The 20,379-nt window shown below is 46.1% G+C and overlaps 1 protein-coding gene across 1 annotated transcript in view; it reads right to left on the bottom strand.

Annotated features, from left to right (window-relative positions):
- Nucleotides 1-13,284, bottom strand: part of AGO2 (argonaute RISC catalytic component 2) — a 120,666-nt gene extending 107,382 nt beyond the window's left edge. Inside the window, exon 1 of the mRNA XM_074986613.1 lies at nt 13,079-13,284. Coding sequence (XP_074842714.1) covers nt 13,079-13,142 — 64 coding nt within the window. The 5' untranslated portion in view covers nt 13,143-13,284. The remainder of the gene's footprint in view (nt 1-13,078) is intronic.
- Between the last annotated feature and the right edge of the window lie 7,095 nt (nt 13,285-20,379).

Genomic DNA, 20,379 nt, shown 5'->3' with positions numbered 1-20,379 from the left:
AACCCTAGATAAAGATCAAAAGTACTGAGAGATGATGACTAAGATAGAAGAAAAAGGTATACAAAATAATGAATGGTGTAGAGAAGCTCAGCCTACTAATTTCACTGATTGCACAGCTATCAAAGAGAGTAAATAGAACAATGTTAAATTCAAATGAAAAGTGTGTTTTACTCAAGGCATAATCTTTAAGGCTCACTGACATGAGATACTGAGAGAAACAGACAACTGTGACTAAAATAACGGCCTCTGGATGAACATTCAAAACTATACTAGGTAGACTGAACACACAGGCAATATTATTCCTCTCATTTCAAGATTTAAGCCAACCCTTCTCTGAAAGGGGTGTAGAGAAATTTATGGGAAATGTACATTTTCCTTTGAAGCACCAGTTAGTGTCACCCAACCAGATTAGAAAGACCTGTGTAGCAACAACAATCTTCCTGTGATTAATCCAGAGTGAAAGCTACAAATAAGTTTCTAACTCTAACCCTTTTTTTCCCCAGGGCTTCACAACTTTCTAAAACTTTTTACTTTTCAAGCTGACGTTTGTAAGGTACAGCCTCTAGCTCAAGAAAAGTAATTAGAAAATCTTCAGCTATTTTTGAATTCAGAGAAGAAATGTTTCCTATTACTAAAAGAGGAGAGAATGTGACCAAGTTTACAGCCTCCTGGCTGGAGACTGAAATCTGGAATGCAAAGAGCTTTCTCTGTGAATTATCTTCGGGCATTCTAAAAAGTTTTTGTTTTTTGACTACTCATGAACTTTTGAAACATTTACTGTACTCATTCAAGTCATCTGAACAACTTTTTCCACAAGCATAGGATGTGTAAAGATAAGGAATGTGCATGTCTGCTTGACTAGTTTACATGTACTAAATGCACATATGGGCTCAGTCATTGCAGACCTTGTAAAAAGGGACAGAATTAGGAAGAGCTAGTACAGGTTGCAACTCTGAAATCTGGTACTCCCTGATTGGCAGGGGAGAGCCACTGCTACTACTGGGGCTGGGAAGCAGAGGCCCAGCAGTACTGGGGGAGCTAACAGCCGACGTGGCAGGGCTGGGACCTGGGGGCCACCACCGCATCCACTGGAGGCGAGGGCAGCCTGCAGCAGAGATGTGAGCCAAATTGGGGCAGCCCAGCAGGGTCCAGCAGCACAGTGCTGCTGGCCAGAACTGCTTAAGGGCCGGCAGCAAGGGACCACTCCCGGTCCAGTAAATTCCCTTGTTCAGGACCCATCTGGTCTCGAGGGTGCTGGACAGGGGCGGTCCAAACTACATAAGCTTACAGTATGTGTGAGGGAGCCCTGCTCAGGTATACCTGCAGTCCTCTTAAACTGTGCTGGACAAAGCTGCCTGCAATATTCAGCTAATTAGTTCTGCATAATGGAATTGACACATATTCTCAAATTTCTCTTGCTTTCCCTTTTTTCTATTCTCTTGCTCAAAAGTCCTATGGAATTCCACAAAAAACGTTATTCCAGAAGAACATTAAGGTTGCACAGTTAAGCATTCACAAGTCAGGAAAGTTCAACTTTTAATCTTCCTTCCCTTACATAGATATTACAATAATCACTGACTATATAATAAGTGTATGCCAGAAGCTATACAGGCCATTCATATGAAAAATAAAGCAGTAGTAACATACTACATTTGGGCTACGTCTACACCAGCCATTTCAAAGTTTACTAATGAAGCGCTGAAATACATATTCAGTGCCTCATTAGCATACAGACTCATAGGAATAAGGGGACTTCAAAGTAGGCGGGGTCCTTTCGAAAAGGAGCCCCGTCTGGATGAGACGCGCGGTGGCGAGCTGCGTCAACTTCGAAGTGCCGCAGCTGCCCGCATGCTAATGAAGTGCTGAATATGTATTTCAGCACTTTATTAGTAAACTTTAGTAAAATTAGTAAATTTGCACAGCCATTTCGAAGTTTTTGGCGAGTGTAGACACAGCCTTGATGTTTACAAGAACACAGTGTTTTGGTATGCAAAGGCCACCTTAATTTGCAAGGCAGTAATTACCTCACCCTTAAGGCTGTACATCTGGTTGATAAGTCAAAATATTAGTAAAGCATTTGATACGGTCTCACATGATATTCTTACCAAAAAACTAGGCAAATACAATTTAGATGAGGCTACTATAAGGTGAGTGCATAACTGGCTGGATAACCATACTCAGGGAGTAGTTCTTAATGGCTCAGTCCTGCTGGAAAAGTATAACAAGTGGGGTTCCGCAGGGGTCTGTTTTAGGACCGGTTCTGTTCAATATCTTCATCAACGATTTAGATATTGGCATAGAAAGTATACTTTTTATGTTTGCAGATGATACCAACCTGGAAGGGGTTGCAACTGCTTTGGAGGATAGGGTCATAATTCAAAATGATCTGGATAAATTGGAGAAATGGTCTGAGGTAAACAGGATGAAGTTGAATAAGGACAAATGCAAAGTGCTCCACTTGGGAAGGAACAATCCATTTCACACATACAGAATGGGGAGACACTGTCTAGGAATGACTACAGAAGAAAGGTAGGAGGCATTCTTCAGTCTACGTAGACTATGGATTGCACCCTTTATAGTTTCAATTTAGGACTTCATTTACAGCGTCTACTGTAACTATGAAGACCCACATGAGAGTGACAGTCCTTGCTGCATCTCTTGCAGATGTGGTGGGTGTCTGGCAAGTCCTTAGTGGGCTTTCTGTGCGCTCGCTTCTCCTCTGCTAGCTGTCTGATCCTCATCTCGCCCTTCTGAAGGCCCTTGTGTAACCCCTGCCTCCATCTGCTGCGGTCATCTGCTAGTTCTTCCCCGTTGTCCAGCTAGATGTCTATCTCTCTGAGGTCTCTCTTGCAGACATCTTTGTAGCGCAACTGGGGGCATCCAGGAGGTCTTTTGCCAGAGACTAGCTCACCATACAGGATGTCTTTTGGAATCCTTCCATCATTCATCCTGTGGATGTGGCCAAGCCAGTGGAGCCGACGCTGCCTGAGGAGGGTGTGCATGGTTGGGATTCCAGCTTGCTTGAGGACGGTGGTGTTGGTCACTCTGTCCTTCCATGATATTCCAAGGATGCGCCTGAGGCAGCGCAAGTGGAAGACGTTCAGCCTCTTTTCCTGGCGGGCATACAGGGTCCAAGTCTCGCTGCCATAAAGGAGGGTGCGAAGGATGCAGGCTCTGTAGACTTGCATTTTGGTGTGAGTGTACAGCTTGTTGTTATTCCACACTCTCTTTCTGAGTCTGGACAGAGTTGTGGCCGCTCTTCCGATCCTCCTATTTAGCTCAGTGTCCAACGACAGGGTGTCAGTGATGGTGGACCCGAGGTAAACGAACTCGTGGACGACCTCCAACGTATAGCTGTCAATGCTGATTGATGGGGATTCAGCAACATCCTGACCAAGTATGTTTGTTTTCTTTAGGTTGATGGTAAGCCCAAAGTCCTTGCACGCTTTGGAGAACTGATCCAGCAGTTTTTGAAGATGGTCTTCTGTGTGAGACACTACAGCAGCATCGTCTGTGAACATCATGTCTCTGATAAGGACTTCCCGCACCTTAGACTTAGCTTTCAGCCTTGCAAGATTAAAAGTTTCCCATCAGATCTTGTGTGCAGCAAGATGCCCTATGTTGAAGATCCAAAGGCATGCTTCAGGAGGAGTGTGAAGAAGATCCCAAACAATGTCGGAGCAAGCACGCATCCTTGTTTGATGTCGCTCCTGATTCTGAAAGCATCCGATAAAGCGCCATCATATTGGATGGTTCCTCTCATGTCTTCGTGGAAAGACTGGATCATCTTGAGTAACCATGGAGGACAGCCTATCTTGTGGAGCAGTTTGAACAGACCATCCCTGCTGACCAAGCTGAAGGCCTTGGTCAGGTCTATGAAGGCTATGTGGAGTGGCTTCCTCTGCTCCCTGCACTTCTCCTGCAGCTGCCTTAGAGAGAAGACCGTGTCAACGGTAGACCTCTCTGCGCGGAATCCGCACTGCGATTCGGGGTACACCCTCTCAGCAATCTTCTGGAGTCTGCCAAGGATGACGCGAGCGAACAGTTTACCAGTGACATTTAGGAGGGAGATTCCACGGTAGTTGTTGCAGTCGCTTCTGTCTCCTTTGCTCTTATACAAGGTTACAATGTTAGCGTTGTGCATATCCTGTGGAACCTCACCCTCTTACCAGCACAGTGTCCGCAGCACACTTGATTACCTCTAGTGGTATACCATCCTGGCCAGGGGCCTTTCCTGCTGCAATGCTGTCGATGGCTCTCTTCAGTTGATTCACAGTTGGTTCCTGATCCAGTTCGTCCATTACTGGTAGGAGCTCGACGGCATTGAGGGCTGCGTCAATCACAATGTTCTCGCGTGAGTACAGCTCGGAGTAGTGCTCAACCCAGCGCTCCATCTGTTTGGCTTTGTCAGCGATGACTTCACCAGATTTGGATTTCAGAGGTGCCATCTTGTTCTGGGTGGGTCCTAATGCCTTCTTCATACCCTCGTACATTCCTCTGAGATTACCAAACTCAGCACAGGTCTGGATGCTGCTGCATAGCTGGAGCCAGTGGTTGTTGGCACAGCGCCTGGCTGCCTGCTGTACTGTTCTTCTGGCCGCTCTAAGTGCTTGCTGGGTACTCTGGCTCGGTGAGCATTTGTACTCCAGGAATGCAGCACGCTTCTTTTCAATGACTGGAATCATCTCATCGGAGTTAGCTTCGAACCAGTCATTTGTGTTTCCAGCTCTTCTTCCAAACACCGACAAGGCCATGTTGTAAACTGTATCCCTCAGATGTTGTCATTTGGATGTCACATCAGCGCCCCCGGGGCCGCTGCGCAGATTTTCCTGGATGCTCTCTGAACTTTTCAGCTTTCTCAGAGTTTGCCGTCTTTCTGGCGTCAATGCGGGGCCTTCCAGCAGGTTTAGAGCAGTACAGCTTCTTGAGTCAGCAAACTAGCGAGTGATCTGTATCACAGTCAGCACTATGATAGCCGCATGTCAGAAGGACGTTTTTGAGGTTATTACGCCTAGTGATGACCACATCTAGTTGATGCCAGTGCTTCGAGCGTGGGTGTCTCCACGACACTCTGTGCTGTGGCTTCGTTTGGAAGAGTGTGTTTGTGACTCACAGATTGTGGTACGTGCACAGTTCAAGGAGACACTGTCCATTGTCATTCATTCTTCCCACACCGAAGTGTCCTAAGCAGGAAGGCCATGAGGCCCAATCAGCTCCAACTCTTGCACTGAAGTCACCCAAGATGTACAGTTGTTCACGAGCAGGTATTTGCGCTACAGCAGCACTAAGCACGTCACAGAACTTGTCTTTTACTTCTGGTGTGGCGTACAGGGTTGGGGCATAAGCGCTGATCAGGTGGACGGGACCGGCGCAAGTTTGAAGCGTGAACCGAAGAAGTCTTTCTGATCCGCCCATGACTAATTCCACCATTTGTAGAAGGGTGTTTCTGACAGCAAAGCCAACACCATGCTCTCTGGGTTCTTCTTGGGCTTTACCCTGCCAGAAAAAGGTGTAGTCCTTTTCCTTTAGAGATCCCGAATCTGCGAGGCGCGTCTCTAGCAGTGCAGCAATATCAACTCGGAGCCTCTTCAGTTCCTCGTTGATGACAGCGGTCTTTCGGGTGTCACTGATGGCCTGAAGATCTGCAGTCAAGCCGGTCAGCATGGTCCGCACATTCCAGCAAGCAAGCTTAAATTGTTGACGTTTCTCATTTCTTGTTGAGTTTCTTATTGGTTTGCCTGGTGCCCAAATTTCAGTCACTTGTCAGGTTCAGGAACCTTAAGCCTCATGCACCCAGCGAGGCAGGTGAACTGGGGCGGGACAGTACCCTATTGGCTGGGGGCTGCCCAGCCTGAGGCAGGCGGTGACTGTCCAGTGAGATGCGAGGATCTCTTCCACCGTCAAAGGCAACCCCTGGCGATCGTTCTCTAGGCCAATCGAGCAAGAGCTTATAACCAGTATCTGTTGCCTCCCGTGTTGATGCAACGCTGTTCAGCGATGCCGGAGTACCTCTCCGGGCGTGAGCCTGGGCACTTATTATGGAGACTCTGGGCTGCCCAGACACCACTGTCCCCCTCTCGGCTTTACTGATATAGTCCAAAGGAGAGGATAACCTCCACGTCTGGTACCAGCTCAGCTGCAGGAGTTGCTGGGACGGTGCCAGAAGTTGACACCAAACCGCCTTCGGACTCCACTCCGGATTTTCTGTCAGGGTTTACTCCCTTAGCCTTTCTCCTTCCCAGGATAACCCACAAGGCAGTGGGGTGTGGAGAATGTGGTTAAGGATCCCAATACTTCATACCTCCCTGTCAACACAAGTCACCATAGTTCCCTGTGGAGCAATGACCTCATATCCCTGGGACCCTCCTCCCCACCTTTAGCGCCCCCCCCAGCTACCATCACCATAGGACCCTCCCCAACCCACTACCCCCATCTGCTCCCATGTCCACCCTCCTCACTGCACTGGCCCCTCTCCCCCCAGCTGCTCTCAGTGCCCCCAGGTCCACCTTCCCCCATCACTCTTCAGTCTCTTCTCTTCAGAGACTCCTTCTCCTGATAGTGCTGCCTTGCAGGGCACAGGTGGAACACCATACCTGAAAAGGACAAACAAACACGAGGCTCCTCCCTTGGCGAGCTCCCAGAGGCAAACTCCCTTTCCTGTTAGCTGCTGCCCCTGTTCGCTGAGAGCCCCCTTCTTATAGAGAGAGCTGCTAGCTGGTTAGGCCTGGCTCAAAGCCTTGCCTCCAGTCTAATCAGCCCTTGAAGGCTTACCTGGCAGGAAACTGCTTGCAAACTGCTCAGGCACACAGTTTGATCAGCAGAAAGGTATCTAGGGGTTATAGTGGACCACAAGCTAAATATGAGTCAACAATGTGATGCTGTTCCAAAAAAAGCAAATATGATTCTGGGATGCATTAACAGGTGTGTTGTGAACAAGACACGAGAAGTCATTCTTCCTCTCTACTCTGCACTGGTTAGGCCTCAGCTGGAGTATTGTGTCCACTTCTGGGCACCGCAGTTCAAGAAAGATGTGCAGAAATTAGAGAGGGTCCAGAAAAGAGCAACAAGAATGATTAAAGGTCTAGAGAATGTGACCTACCAAAAAAAAGGCTGAAAGAATTGGGCTTGTTTAGTTTGGAAAAGAGAAGATTGGGGGCAACATGGTAGCGGTTTTCAGGTATCTAAAAGGGTGTCATAAGGAGGAGGGAGAAAACTTGTTCTTTTTGGCCTCTGAGGATAGAACAAGAGGCAATGGACAAACTGCAGCAAGGGAGGCTTAGGTTGGACATTAGGAAAAAGTTCCTAACGGTCAGGGTGGTCAAATCGGCTATGTCTACACTAGCCCCAAACTTCTAAATGGCCATGCAAATGGCCATTTCGAAGTTTACTAATGAAGCGCTGAAATACATATTCAGCGCCTCATTAGCATGCGGGCGGCCGCGGCACTTTGAAATTGACGTGGCTTGCTGCCGTGCGGCTCGTCCCAATGGGGCTCCTTTTTGAAAGGACCCCACCTACTTTGAAGTCCCCTTATTCCCATCTGCTCATAGGAATATGTCTCCTAGCGTAGACACGGCCATACTGGAATAAATTGCCTAGGGAGGTTGTGGAATCTCCATCGCTGGAGATATTTAAGAACAGGTTAGATAGATGTCTATCAGGGATGGTTTAGACAGTATTTGGTCCTGCCATTGGGGCAGGGGGCTGGACTTGATGGCCTCTCGAGGTCCCTTCCAGTCCTAGTATTCTATGATTCTGTGATATTAATGCTGAGAATTATTACAAATGTACATCTTAGAAGCAGATGAGAAATTTAAATCAAAGGTGTACTAACCAGGATGAATAGTAACAGAGAAGGAGCCGTGCTAGTCTATACACTATCAAAACAAAAAGCAGTCAAGTAGCACTTTAAAGACTAGCAAAATAATTTATTAGGTGAGCTTTTGTGGGACAGACCCACTTCTTCAGACCATAGCCATACCAGAACAGACTCAATATTTAAGGCACAGAGAATCAAAAACAGTAATCAAGGAGGACAAATCAGAAAGAAAATGATCAAGGTGAGCAAATCAGAGAGTGGAGGGGTGGGGAGTCTGTTCTGGTATGGCTATGGTCTGAAGAAGTGGGTCTGTCCCATGAAAGCTCACCTAATAAATTATTTTGCTAGTCTTTAAAGTGCTACTTGACTGCTTTTTGTTTTAACCAGGATGACAGTGAGATTAGAGTATAAAGAGTTACAACATAGTGTACATGTAACTATATTGGTGGAATAGCAATCATAATCCACTCACACAGAGTAAAATTAAGTTTGATCCACATTTTCTCATTTGAGCATTTAACTTTGCAATGCTAAATTTCTCAGTACAGGTTTTGTGGAAGAGAGTTGAATTTTTATTTTGTAGTGTTAAACCAAGGAAACCTTTGCAGTTGATTAAAAAGACAAGATAGTTGAAGGCAGTTTAAAGCACAATATTGATCCTTAAAGCCTGGTCTAGTGCCAACTCAGTAAGAGTCTTTAATGGTCTTTCAGAACAGACAACAATCAGCATTCCTCCCGTACAATACCTCACCCTCAAGTATAAAAACAGTCACAAAACAGACAGCCAACTGTCTGAATGTCCAAAAACAAAGTAAAGCATTTTGCACTTCTATACGTACTCCTAGAAAACTTCATCTTAGAGGCCACAGCATCCATTAGTGCATGCCATTAGGTGTTGTACTTGACAGGGAAACATCTCCCAACAAGGTACTAGGCATCTCCACCAAAACAAACACCAGCTTCTAATTTTTAAGCATATTTGAAAACACTGTTACGCTAAAATTGATAAGAAAGAAATATAAAAGGCAATGAGTGCTATTTTCACTGAAATGATTTTGTTGAGAAATTGAAACGTCAAGATTATATTTGCCAGATTATAAAATAAAGCCCTCTGAATTAGAGTAAAAGAACAGCTAACAGACCAATCGCACTAATGTATGAGCAGTTTTAAAAAGCAGTTACATGAGAGAAACCACACACAAAAGAGGAAAACACAAATAATAAAATGACACAAATCTCCCAAGCACTGCTACAGACTTACCTACCAAATGAAAGGTTCTAACTATTGATAGACTTATAGACCCAAAGACACATTAAAGAGAACTTATAAAACTTGTTCCCTGTATTTTAAAAGGCATTCTAAGGCTGTCTCTACACTACAAGAATATACTTTGAAGTAGAGTGTTAAACTTCGAAGTAAGGCACTACTCCATTCCTGAGAATGGAATAAGGACTTCAAAGTTGGGAGCCCTACTTCAAAGTCAACTTTGAAGTCAGGGAAAGTGCGTGTAGACTCTCTGCTGGCTACTTCAATGTAGTGCCTAACTTAGAAGCTAACTCCTAGTGTTGACACACCTTAAGAGTTTATCTGTTCTTTTTATTCTAAATGTGAAGCATTAGGTACAAAGACACCCTAGTCATTGTAAGTTACAAGTTTAGAGATTAAAGTTGCTATATCTTTTATTAATAATTACTCAAATATAAAGATTCATTATCTTATTTAATCTAACTACATTGTCCTGGCTTCCCTTTGCCTTCTGAAATACAGAATTTAAAGATCATGCAACTAACCTTTATTTTTAAGATAGGATTTTCCTATGTATTTTAGAAACTTATTTTTGAGAAAACAAAGCAGTAAAGCACCATGCTTTATACCCTCAAACAAAGTTTAACAGCCAAGTTGTGAATCCAAGAACAACGCTTTGGTGAAGACCACAGAACGAAGCCCCTCCTTACTGTGTCCTCTAATCCCTTTTCAAAGAACATTCAGATGAAAGCAAGGATTGGTATAAACAAATTTTATGCCTCTCTTCCAAAATCCCTTTTAGGTACAATCCCCCTTATATAACAGTTCGTTAGAATTATGCTGCCATATTTAGTGTCAATAAAAAGACGTAGCAAGACACAAGAATCCAACTTAAAAAAAAAGAAAAGAAAAAAAGATGAGTCCAGGAGGGAACTGAAGACTGAACAGCAACCCTGCAGCAAAAGGCTGGATCTGGTCTGCCAGGGGTAGTCCCTACTGGGCTGCTGCCACTATATTTACCTGTGCCTACACAGATGTCTGGCAATCACAGCTCTCACAGACTGCAAAGGACAATCCACAGCCAACAGGAGCAGCTGGAAGCAGTGTCCCAGTCTGCCAACTTCCCACAGTTCCCATTTGCTGCAAACAGCCAACAAGAGCTGTGACTACCTAACATCTGTGGAGACACAGGTAAATATAGCACCAGGGGGCCTCCAAGGACTAACCCTGGTGGCCACCACTTTTCTACTGCTTACCCCTGCCTGAGTGGCAAGATCTGGATGATGACCCTGGAGAGCAGTTTGGTGATGGAATCTAAATAAAAAGCTGCTACTTAGGCATACTTATTGCTGCAACCATGTCTGGTAACTCAGACAGCAGCAAGGTTTAAGCGCTTGGTATTTATGTGGTGACAGACATATATATAAGCAATTCTACCGACACCTCTCGACTCTGATCTAGCTGTCTGTGTGTGCACTGAGCACTCAAACCAAATACCAAATAGCTCAAACACGTAAATGTAACCCCACCGTGTATTCATTTAAAAAAACAACAAAATAGCGTAACTACAGAACTGTGATGGAGGTGTCAAGTCGGGAGAGAACAGAGTAGTTTAGGCAGCAATGACAGATTCCGATCCATATCTGACCTTTGAATTCTACTGAGGATGAATGAGATGAACACAGGAGCAGTGGCGGGATACAAGTGGTGGCCTCAGTGTACACAAGTGGGAGGGTGCAAATAATAGCACCGGTGGCTGCAACTGAAGGGCACGAGTCAAAGTGCATAGCAAAAGCAGAATTTCAAGTCTGATGCTGCTGCTATGCACAGCATAATCAATTTCCCCAGTATGTGTAACAAGCTCCACATTTTAAAGGAAAGAAGAGCATAGCTCTCACTCCCTTGGTATGAGAACTTCCTTCCATCTCCTTGACTGGGGAAGTACTGACCCTAGATCTTCATCCTCCCTGGCTAGATGAAATCTACACCTGCATGTAATTTATTTTGCTAAACTTTTCCCCTCCTCCATACCACAAATGCAGATCTCGATTTCCTGAAACATTTAGTGAATTTACATTAATTTTGCCATATTGTCAAAAATGGAAAAAGTTTCAGAAATGTCACTATAAAACACGTTGAGTTTTTAGACTACATTCATAAAGGCAATTAGGAGTGAAGATAGCTACCTTACATCCAATAGCCAAGTGCTTTGTGGATTCATCTGGGACTTGGAAGAGACAGGTTTAAATGACCACTCTGCAGAAGTGACATCAAATCAAGTCTTTCAACCACACAGTAGAGTGGCCCGAATACCAGGTTATTAGCTATTCTGAGGTGGGTCCCAATCTCTCCTGCTGAAGCTGTTCCATCTTGTATTAATAACTACATATTAACTTGCCCAGAGTGTATGTAGACTGACTCTATAGCTAGAGAACACTTTAGGGAAGGAGAACACCTGTGATCCAGTCCCTGCTCTGATAAATAATTTACTCTGCTTTGCTTTTATAACAGCATGCATGCACAGTCTGTCTCTCTCTCTCTCCCTTTCTTGATTACAAACTTATTTGGGAACATGAACTTTTTCTGAATACATTTCTTCTCTAATCCCCATTCTCTTCTCCTGGGTGGGGTCCAACCCAATAGAAAGATTATTTATCACCCCATGATATAATAGTATGAAACCAGCAAAGCTAGGAAATTTCTCATCACTCTGATATACTTTAATCACTACAGAACAGCAAACGCAACTATCATAGCAGTGCTGGCAGGGTCTCATCCAAGTATTATAAACTCATCAAAACTGCAAGACCATGAATGGCAATACCAGTATATCTAACTGTTTTGTCCTCAGTAGTGATCCCAGCATGTCCAATATTAGCAGCAGTGCAGCTGCAAGCAGTAAGTGTAACAATGACCTGATAGAACATAAGACAGCCACAGAAAGCTCCTGGACAGTGACCCCAGCCAAAAAGTACTGGCATCAGCACCAAGATCCTGACTACTGACTGTAGAATACAGTGCAGGCAGCATCAGAATGCCAGTGGACATGCTACTGCAGTGGTTTTCAAACTGCAAACTGGGACCCCAAAGTATATCACAACCAAATTGTAATAGGGTCACCAGGGCTTGCATTAAACTTGGTGGGGTGTGAGTGTAAGTCCCAGACCCACTGCCAGGGCTGAAGCTAAAGCTCAAAGTCTTCAGCCGTAGAAACCCAAGCTTAGGTTATGGACCTGTGGCTGAAAATCTGGGACTTCAGTGCCCACCCCATACCCCATGGCTGGTCTCTGGTGAACTTCCCCTTCGGGCCCCATTCCGGGGGGGTGTCATATAGCACTTTCTGTTGTCACAAGGGGGTGTCAGTGCAATTACTTTGGAGAACCCCTGCCCTAGAGCAGGAACGGTGATTACAAGGGCCCTACGGCTGCCAAGCATCGTGCCCCCAGCAGCTCCAGCGGCCTCTCTGGGAGCGGGAAAAACAGGGGCCTGAGCAGGGGCGGCCTACGTGAGGCGCTCAGGGGTGAAAGAGGCGAGCAGGCCCCTCCAGTTCCTGCGGCTGCTTTGCAGAGCCAGGCAGCCCCTCCCCCGTAGCCACAGGCTTCCCGCAGGGCCTGCACCCGAAGCCTCTCTCTTCTACCCCACCGCGGCAGAGGGAGGGACCCCTGCGCTCTAAGGGGCTCGGGCATACGCAAGCTCCCTCGCTCGATCCCTCCCCGAGGAGGAGGGGACGACGGCAGCGGCCTGACCCCTCCCTCCCCGGGCCGCGCGGCCATTCCGGGAGACTCCGTAAGGCCCGGCCGGAGGTGGAGGGAGGAAACCGTCGCGCGCGCTTCGGGGCTCGCGAGGGCTTCGCCTCCACTCGCCCATCTCCCAAAGCCGGGCGGTTGCACCTCGCGCGCTCTGCCCCCAGTCTCGCGGGGGACTCCCACCGCGTGTCGCGCTGCCAGAGCGGCTCGTACACCAACGGTCCCCACGCGTTCAAACCAGGCTTCAGCGGGCGGCGGGAGACTCACCGGGTCCGGGAGAGGAAGAAGAGGAGGAGGACGACGCGGCGGCGGCGGCGGCTCCCGGATACATATCTCCGTGTGAGGCAGTGGCGGCGCTTCTCTCCAGTGCAGGCGGTTCCTATCTCAGCAGCAGCTCTAGGGAATTAGCTCGAGCCCCAGCCGCACTCTCAGAGAAGGAGGGAGGAGGTCCGACTCTGAGCCGGGAAACCAGGTTACTCAGCGGCTGGGGCGGGGGGTGGGGAGGAGGAGCCGGCTGGTCACGGGGGAGACCGACGCTCCTCCTTCCAGCTTCCTTCTCGTCCCTCCCTCTGCTGGCGGGAAGCGGGGACAGCCGCCGCAGCGACCCGCCGCTGGCCCCCCCGAGGCGCGACCTAACTTCCCAGTCTCGCTGAGGTGGCAGCGGCACCCCCGGCCTTCCCTCTGTGCGGACTGGCAGCAGAATGGGGCATCCCCGCGGCCACGTGCACTCCTCTCCGCTACTGGCCTAACCGGCCGAGCTAGAGGCGCTGCCGAGAGCCTCTGACCCCAACTGTAACCCTGTGGGAGGTGCCAACGACGTGGTAGGAGGAGACCCACCGAACCGTAGACTCCTAGAGCTGGAAGGGACCTTAGGAAGTCATCTAGTTCAGCCCCCTGCCTGAAGCAGAATCAACCCCAGCTAAATCATCCCAGCCAGTACTTTGTCACACTGGGCCTTAAAAACCTCCAGGGATGCAGATTCCATCACCTGTCTGGGTAGCACATTCCAGTGCTTCACCATCCTCCTGGTGAAATAGTTTTTTCCTAATATCCAACCTACACTTCTCCCTGTGTAACTTCAGACCATTGCTCCTTGTTTTGTCACTCCTCACTACAGAGAACAGCCTCTCTCCATCCTCTTTAGAGCACCCCCACTTCAGGAAGCTGAAGGCTGCTATCAAATCACCTCTCAGTCTTCTGTTCTGCAAACTAAATAAGCCCCAATCCCTCAGAATCTCCTCATAGGTCATGTGCTCAGCCCCCTAATTGCTTTTGTTGACCTCCACTGAACCTGCTTCAGTGACCCCACATCCTTTCTGGATGGGTGGGGGGAGAACTGGATGCGATATTTCAGAAGTGGCCTCACCAGTGCTGAATAGAGGGGAATAATAACTTCACTAGATCTGTTGGAAATGCTTCTTCTAATGCACTCCAATATGCCATTAGCCTTCTTGGCTACAAGGTCACACTGTTGATTCATATCCAGCCTCTCATCCACTGTAATCCCCGGGTACCTTTCTGCTGCACTGCTACTTAACCAGTCAGTCCCCAACCTGTAACAATGCTTGGGATTCTTCTGTCCCAAGTGCAGAACTCTGCACTTGTCCTTGTTGAACCTCATGAGATTACTTTTGGCCCAATCCTCCAATTTATCTAGGTCACTCTGGACCCTATCCCTACCTTCCAACATATCTACTTGTCCCTCTAGCTTCCTGTCATCTGCAAATTTCCTGAGGGTGCAATCCATCTCCTCCTCCAGGTTATTAATAAAGATATGTGTGAGGGAAACCCCTTAAAGCCAAGCCGTGCACCCATACCCCCAGTCCTCCTAGTTCCAGGACTTATGGCCCAACTCTGCCCCAGCTGCTCCTGCCCCAATCACTCCCATCACTTTCTACGCCAGCAATGGGTAACCAGGGTCAGTGAGTGGGCCACACAATTGGCCCTCCTTCATCTCAACCACATGAACAGCCTGCAGCCCACTGGGATTCCACTTCTTGCCCTCGCACCCCTCTCTGCCCCAAATCCTGGGGCACTGGATCCCCAAACATCCTACTCCTCCCCCTCCCAGCACTTTCCGAATGCCACAAATCTGATTCACGCTGTGTCCTGCTCCCCTCCTCCCTTCTAGAGCTTGAACAGGCAAGAACAGCTGATTATATTAGAGCCATCCTCATATCAGGAAAAATGACAACCAATGTGAAAACCTATTAACCTATAGTGTTTTCGTCATCTGGCAGTCATCAAAACTAATATTCTGTAGCTTATTTTATATTTTTCTAAGGTTTCTGATAACATGAAAGAAATAACAAGAAGTCCTGTGGCACCTTATAAACTAAAAGATTTATTGGAGCATAATAGGCATGCATCTGATGAAGTGGGTCTTTGTCCACGAAAGCTCATGCTCCAATAGAACTGTTAGTCTATAAAGTGCCACAGGACTTGCTGATTTTGCGGATACAGACTAACATGGCTACCCCTCTGATATCTGTCACCATGAAATAAATATAAATGGTCACTTTACAGTCTCTCAGAGTGAATCAGTCATGTCAATGGTCACTTTCTGCATTGCATTTGTTTCTGTATGTAAATGTATATTGTACATGTAATAAAGAGACTAAATCCTAAAATAGAACATTAGGACAGAACAGGATATGACATATACAGCTTTAAAGCAATAGTAACTAAGTTCAAGCTGTTAACTATTCTGAGATGAAATTTCATGTTAGTTCTTAGCCTGGTGCATGTCCTGGTTCTAATATTCAGCGTATTGGAGAAACTGGCTATTTGAAAGAATAGACTCACGGGCTGGAGCCCTTTGTGACCAGATGTGGTGTAGCACCTCCCATCCCAACTGGAATGCCCTGCCAAGAGCACTCTGGTTACTCATTTCTTCCTGTAATTCAGACCTCCATTCAGGTCACAATTTAACTCCATCTCTGCTGGATGCAACAGAGTCCAACAAATAAAAATGCAAATGTCATCACAAGAACGTCAGCTCTGGGCTTTGTCCTTATCCCCTTACATGAGGAACACTTTCATACCCACTTCTTTGGGTTCCAGTCCAGTGTCTCTGTACCGAGCCAGATGGCCTGGCAATATCTATCTACATACAGACCCACCCTGCTACATCCGTGGGCATTTGACTGCATGAACGTGTCAGCACGGCCTCCACATACCCTCTCTAAGATCATCCTTCTTTCAGGGGCTGGACTCACTGGATTCTCCCCCAGAGTCCCACAACAAAATCCCAAACAGGAACAACTTTCACCAATTTCTACCTTCCCCAGGCTTGATTGTTCATCCTTCTTCAGTTTCATTTTCCCTGCTTGGCTCATTAAAAGAACACTTCCTGGAAGTCCAGATCTTAGCCTCTTTTTTGAGCTTTCCACCAGACGCTGCTCTACCCCAGGGGCTGTTTCTTGTTTCCTCTGGCCTCTTACTATACTTCCGTATTTAGAAGAGGATCCCAGGGGGGTTCTTCAGGGAATTTTCCTTGACTCTCCTATCTCCCCATAGGCTTGTCCCAAAAAGTGATCTAACCAGCGGACCAAATTCTGTAATCAATCCTGCTCATGTTGCACATATGCTAATGAAGAAGACTGCAAGCTTCCTGTCCTCCATGCAGCCCTATCCATTTTTTCTTTTCATGCTCTCTCCCTTTTTTATGGAAAAGAAGATGTAACTAAATATTCTGTACCCATGACCAAATATGAGCATTCTGTACTTAGCAATTTATATTGTCTAGGTCTGTCATGTGTCTTTCAGATAATGTAACATCACATTTTTGATATACTCCATTTCCCCAGTGTTTTGCCAAAGTTACAATATAACCATTTTTACCTTAACACATCTAAATTCCTCAAAAAACTTCCCTCACTCACTTTTTGTATCAGAACCCTTACATAGCCTAATAAATTATTTTGTTAGTCTTTAAAGTGCATAATGACTGCTTTTTGTGTTTGTAGTGCCTTAAAAGGTGATTAAATGTTTTCTTCCTTCTAGTGCACATAATCCATCTTTGGCTACAGTTACACTACAGCAATCTGTTGACCGAAGTCACTGTCAGAAGAGATTTCCCAACAAAACTTCTGTCAACAGAGTGCAGCCAATTGTAAGAATGCTCCATTCTGTCAGCTGAGCTGCTGGACTGTCCAGCTGCTCTCTTGACAAAGCAGGCACCCGAAAGCAAAGCAGACAGGGCTGACCATTGTCCTATGCACCCTGTCTGGCACGAGAAGGCACCCCAGAGTGTCCACATAGCTTTTTTGTTGACAGAACCTGTTGACAAAGGGCATTCTTCCTCATCTGGGAAAGACAGAAGGTTGTCGACATATTGTCAACAAAACACATTTTGTTTGTGGATGTTCCACCAGTTTTGTCAGCAAAGCTCAGTAGTGTAACCATAGCCTTTGTGTCTAATCATTTGAAAGAAGATTTTTGTTTAAGCCACAGTGACCAGTTAGTATTTTAAAAAAAAGCACTTCATTCGTCATATCCAGACCCTGAAGCATGTCATAGTCCTCAATTCTGTGGCACAACTAAAAACATCTTACTCTTTCTCCATTTTCCAAATCTTGTGCCATTCCTTTTAATTTCTTTGTACTAGTCTATGAATTACTGTTTACTCAGTGGTATTTCTGTGTCAGTAGTTGCATTTCTTACAACACTTATATCTGCCTTCTATGCCATTTTGTTCCCTATTACCACTTTAGGTGCTGAGGTCCAGCGTAATGATCCATATATTCCCATCTATACTATGTTAATCAAAATACAATTTCATTGGTTAAGTTACTTCTACATACTGAAACAATCTTTTTCAAAATAAGGGCTCAAACTTTGAAGTTGTGTCTACAGATACCCTACTTCGAAGTTAAACCTCAAAGTAGGACACTACTCTGTTCCCAGGAATGGCGTAAGGACTTCAAAGTTAACTTCGAAGTAAGGGAAAACATGTAGACTCTCTGCAGGCTAGTTCGAAGTAGTGCCTAACTTCGAACTTAACTTCGAAGTTAGTTCCTCGTGTAGATGCACTCAAGGCCTGAACTTGAATCAGAAAAGTGACTGTTGCTGCTGGACATATATCTCAGGTCCAATTTAATATTACAATTATTATTACTATCTCAGTTGTCAGATTTTTGATCATGTTTAACCTCTTAGCCAAAATGCCAAGAAGTGATACATCATCAGACATTCTTTTAGATTAGATAATTCCCATATTTCTTTTTTTTTTCTTTTTTTGGACCTCTTTGTATACATATTCAACATAACTTACTCCACTTTTCATCCATCTACTGATACACTTAATTTTAAATACTTAGGGTGTATCTACACTAGCCTTGTGTTTTGAAAGCAATTTTGAAAGGGGGCCCAATTTTGAAAGAGGACGCAGACTGTTCACATGCACAACTGCCTCTTTCAAAATTGTTTTTGGAGGAGAGGGGTGCACATTTCAAAACCACTCTTCCCATCTGATTTCAGGAAGAGTGGCCCCTTTTGAAATTGATTTTTGAAACAGGGACAGTGTAGACACTTCGGGGCCTCTCTTTTGATACAGCAGGTTCACCCTGGTAGCAGCCGCAGGGAGCACATAGATGCTCTGGCAAGTCCCAGTGAGGCTCTGTGTCCACGGGACCAGCTTCTTAAAGCTGCAAGGATCCGGAAACCCTGTGCAGGAAGCTGAGAGTGTGCCTAGAGCCTCAGGAGCCTCAGCACCAAAGACCCTGCAGCCACACAGCCGACTGGCCAGATGGCGAGCCTCCCTGCACTCCTGGGACCCCGCAAGAAGCCCCCTCGGATGCGGGGGAAGGTTGCTTTCCAATCCAACATGGGGCATGGGTCACTTGCAGCTTTCAACTAGCTGGAATCTCTGTGATTGCCCCTGCGTTGTAGCTGTCTGATGTCAGGGTCGCTCTATGAGGTCACCATCTCCCCATCACTTCTCCCCAAGAGGCTGAGGTTGTGCAAAAGGCTTTTGGTGATGTCAGTGCTATCACTGACACTCCCACCCATCTCCTGCAAGGCTGGTGTCCTGACCCTAGCCAGACTCTCCGATGTTTGAGTTCCTTCTCCTGAGTCATCTCATTTACTGATACCTGAGTCTGGGGATGAAGTTAGTTGCACAGCAAAGCAGAACAGTCTGCGACTTATGCTACACTCAGTTTTTCATTAATTAGTAGATTTTAAAAGGCCAGAAGAGACCATTAGAGCATGAAATCTGATGCCTGCGTATCCCAGCTCTCCTGTATATCTCAGTGTCTAAGTTGATCCAAGCACATACCTGAAAGGCATCTGGTCGTCTTTGGAAGAAATCTGGAAGTGAAGAATCCTTCACTTGCTTGAGTAGTTTGTTCCAAAGGTGAATCATCCTCACTGTGAAATATTTGTACCCTATTTCTAATATGAATTTGTCTGATTCCACCTTCCAGCCACTGGTCTTGTTCTGCCCTTCTCTGGCCAGCAAATACTGCGGTCAGCAGTACAGCAGGGCTGTGGCAGGCTCCTTGCTTGCTTTTTCTTTGTGTGGCTCCTGGAACCAGTGTTGTGTCCTCCCTCCAGTTCTTATATGTAGGGGTAGCCAGCAGGCTCCCTGTCCAAAATGCTCACTCTGCAACTCCCATTTTCCAGGAATCGTGTCCAATGGGAGCTGCAGAGGCAGCACCTGTGGCTGGGACAGTGAGCAATGCAGTGTGACTGCACTTCCCCTCAGCAGATGGAGAGGGGGGCATGTCAGTTCTTCTAGGAATTGCTTGAGGTAATTGCTGCTCAAAGCCTGCACCTGGTTGAAACGGAACAGAGAGATGGCTGTACTAGTCTATATACAATCAAAACAAAAAAAGCAGTCCAGTAGCACTTTAACAAAATCATTTATTAGGTGAGCTTTCGTGGGACAGGCCCACTTCTTCAGATCATAGTCTTACCAGAACAGACTCAATAGTTAAGGCACAGAGAACCAAAAATAGTAATCAAGGTTGATAAATCAGAAAAATTATTATCAAGGTGAGCAAATCAGAGAGCAGAGGGGCAGAAGGAGCAGGGCAGGGCAGGGCAGTCAAGCATTAGATAAACCAAAGTATGTAAAAGTGTCCCTAAAATGAGCTAGAAAATTGCCATCCCGGTTCAAACCGCATGTTAATATGTCAAATTTGAATATAAAAGGGAGTTCAGCAGCCTCTCTTTTCAAACAGCTGTGAAAGTTCCTTTTTAGTAAAATGCACACTTTCAGGTCATTAACAGAATGGCCCACTTCATTAAAGTGGTGGCTGACAGGTTTCTGACTCAGGTGTGTTTTTATGTCTGTTTTATGCCCATTAATTCTTTCCCCACGAGAGTTTGAATATACAATGTCCAATATACAAAGCATGTGGGCATTGTTGGCACATGATGGTACATATGGTGTTAGTTGAAGAACATGAGAATGTGCCTGTGATTCTGTGAATAACCTGGTTAGGTCTGGTGATGGTACCTCCAGAATAGATATGTGGACAAAGTTGGCAACGGGCCTTGTTGCCAGGAAACGTTCCAGGATTGGTATTCCTGTGGTATAGTCTGTGGTTGATGAGAATCCT

This window comes from Carettochelys insculpta, chromosome 2 (assembly GCF_033958435.1).
Source record: "Carettochelys insculpta isolate YL-2023 chromosome 2, ASM3395843v1, whole genome shotgun sequence".
NCBI lineage: Eukaryota > Metazoa > Chordata > Testudines > Carettochelyidae > Carettochelys > Carettochelys insculpta.
This window is presented reverse-complemented; position numbering and strand designations above follow the sequence as displayed.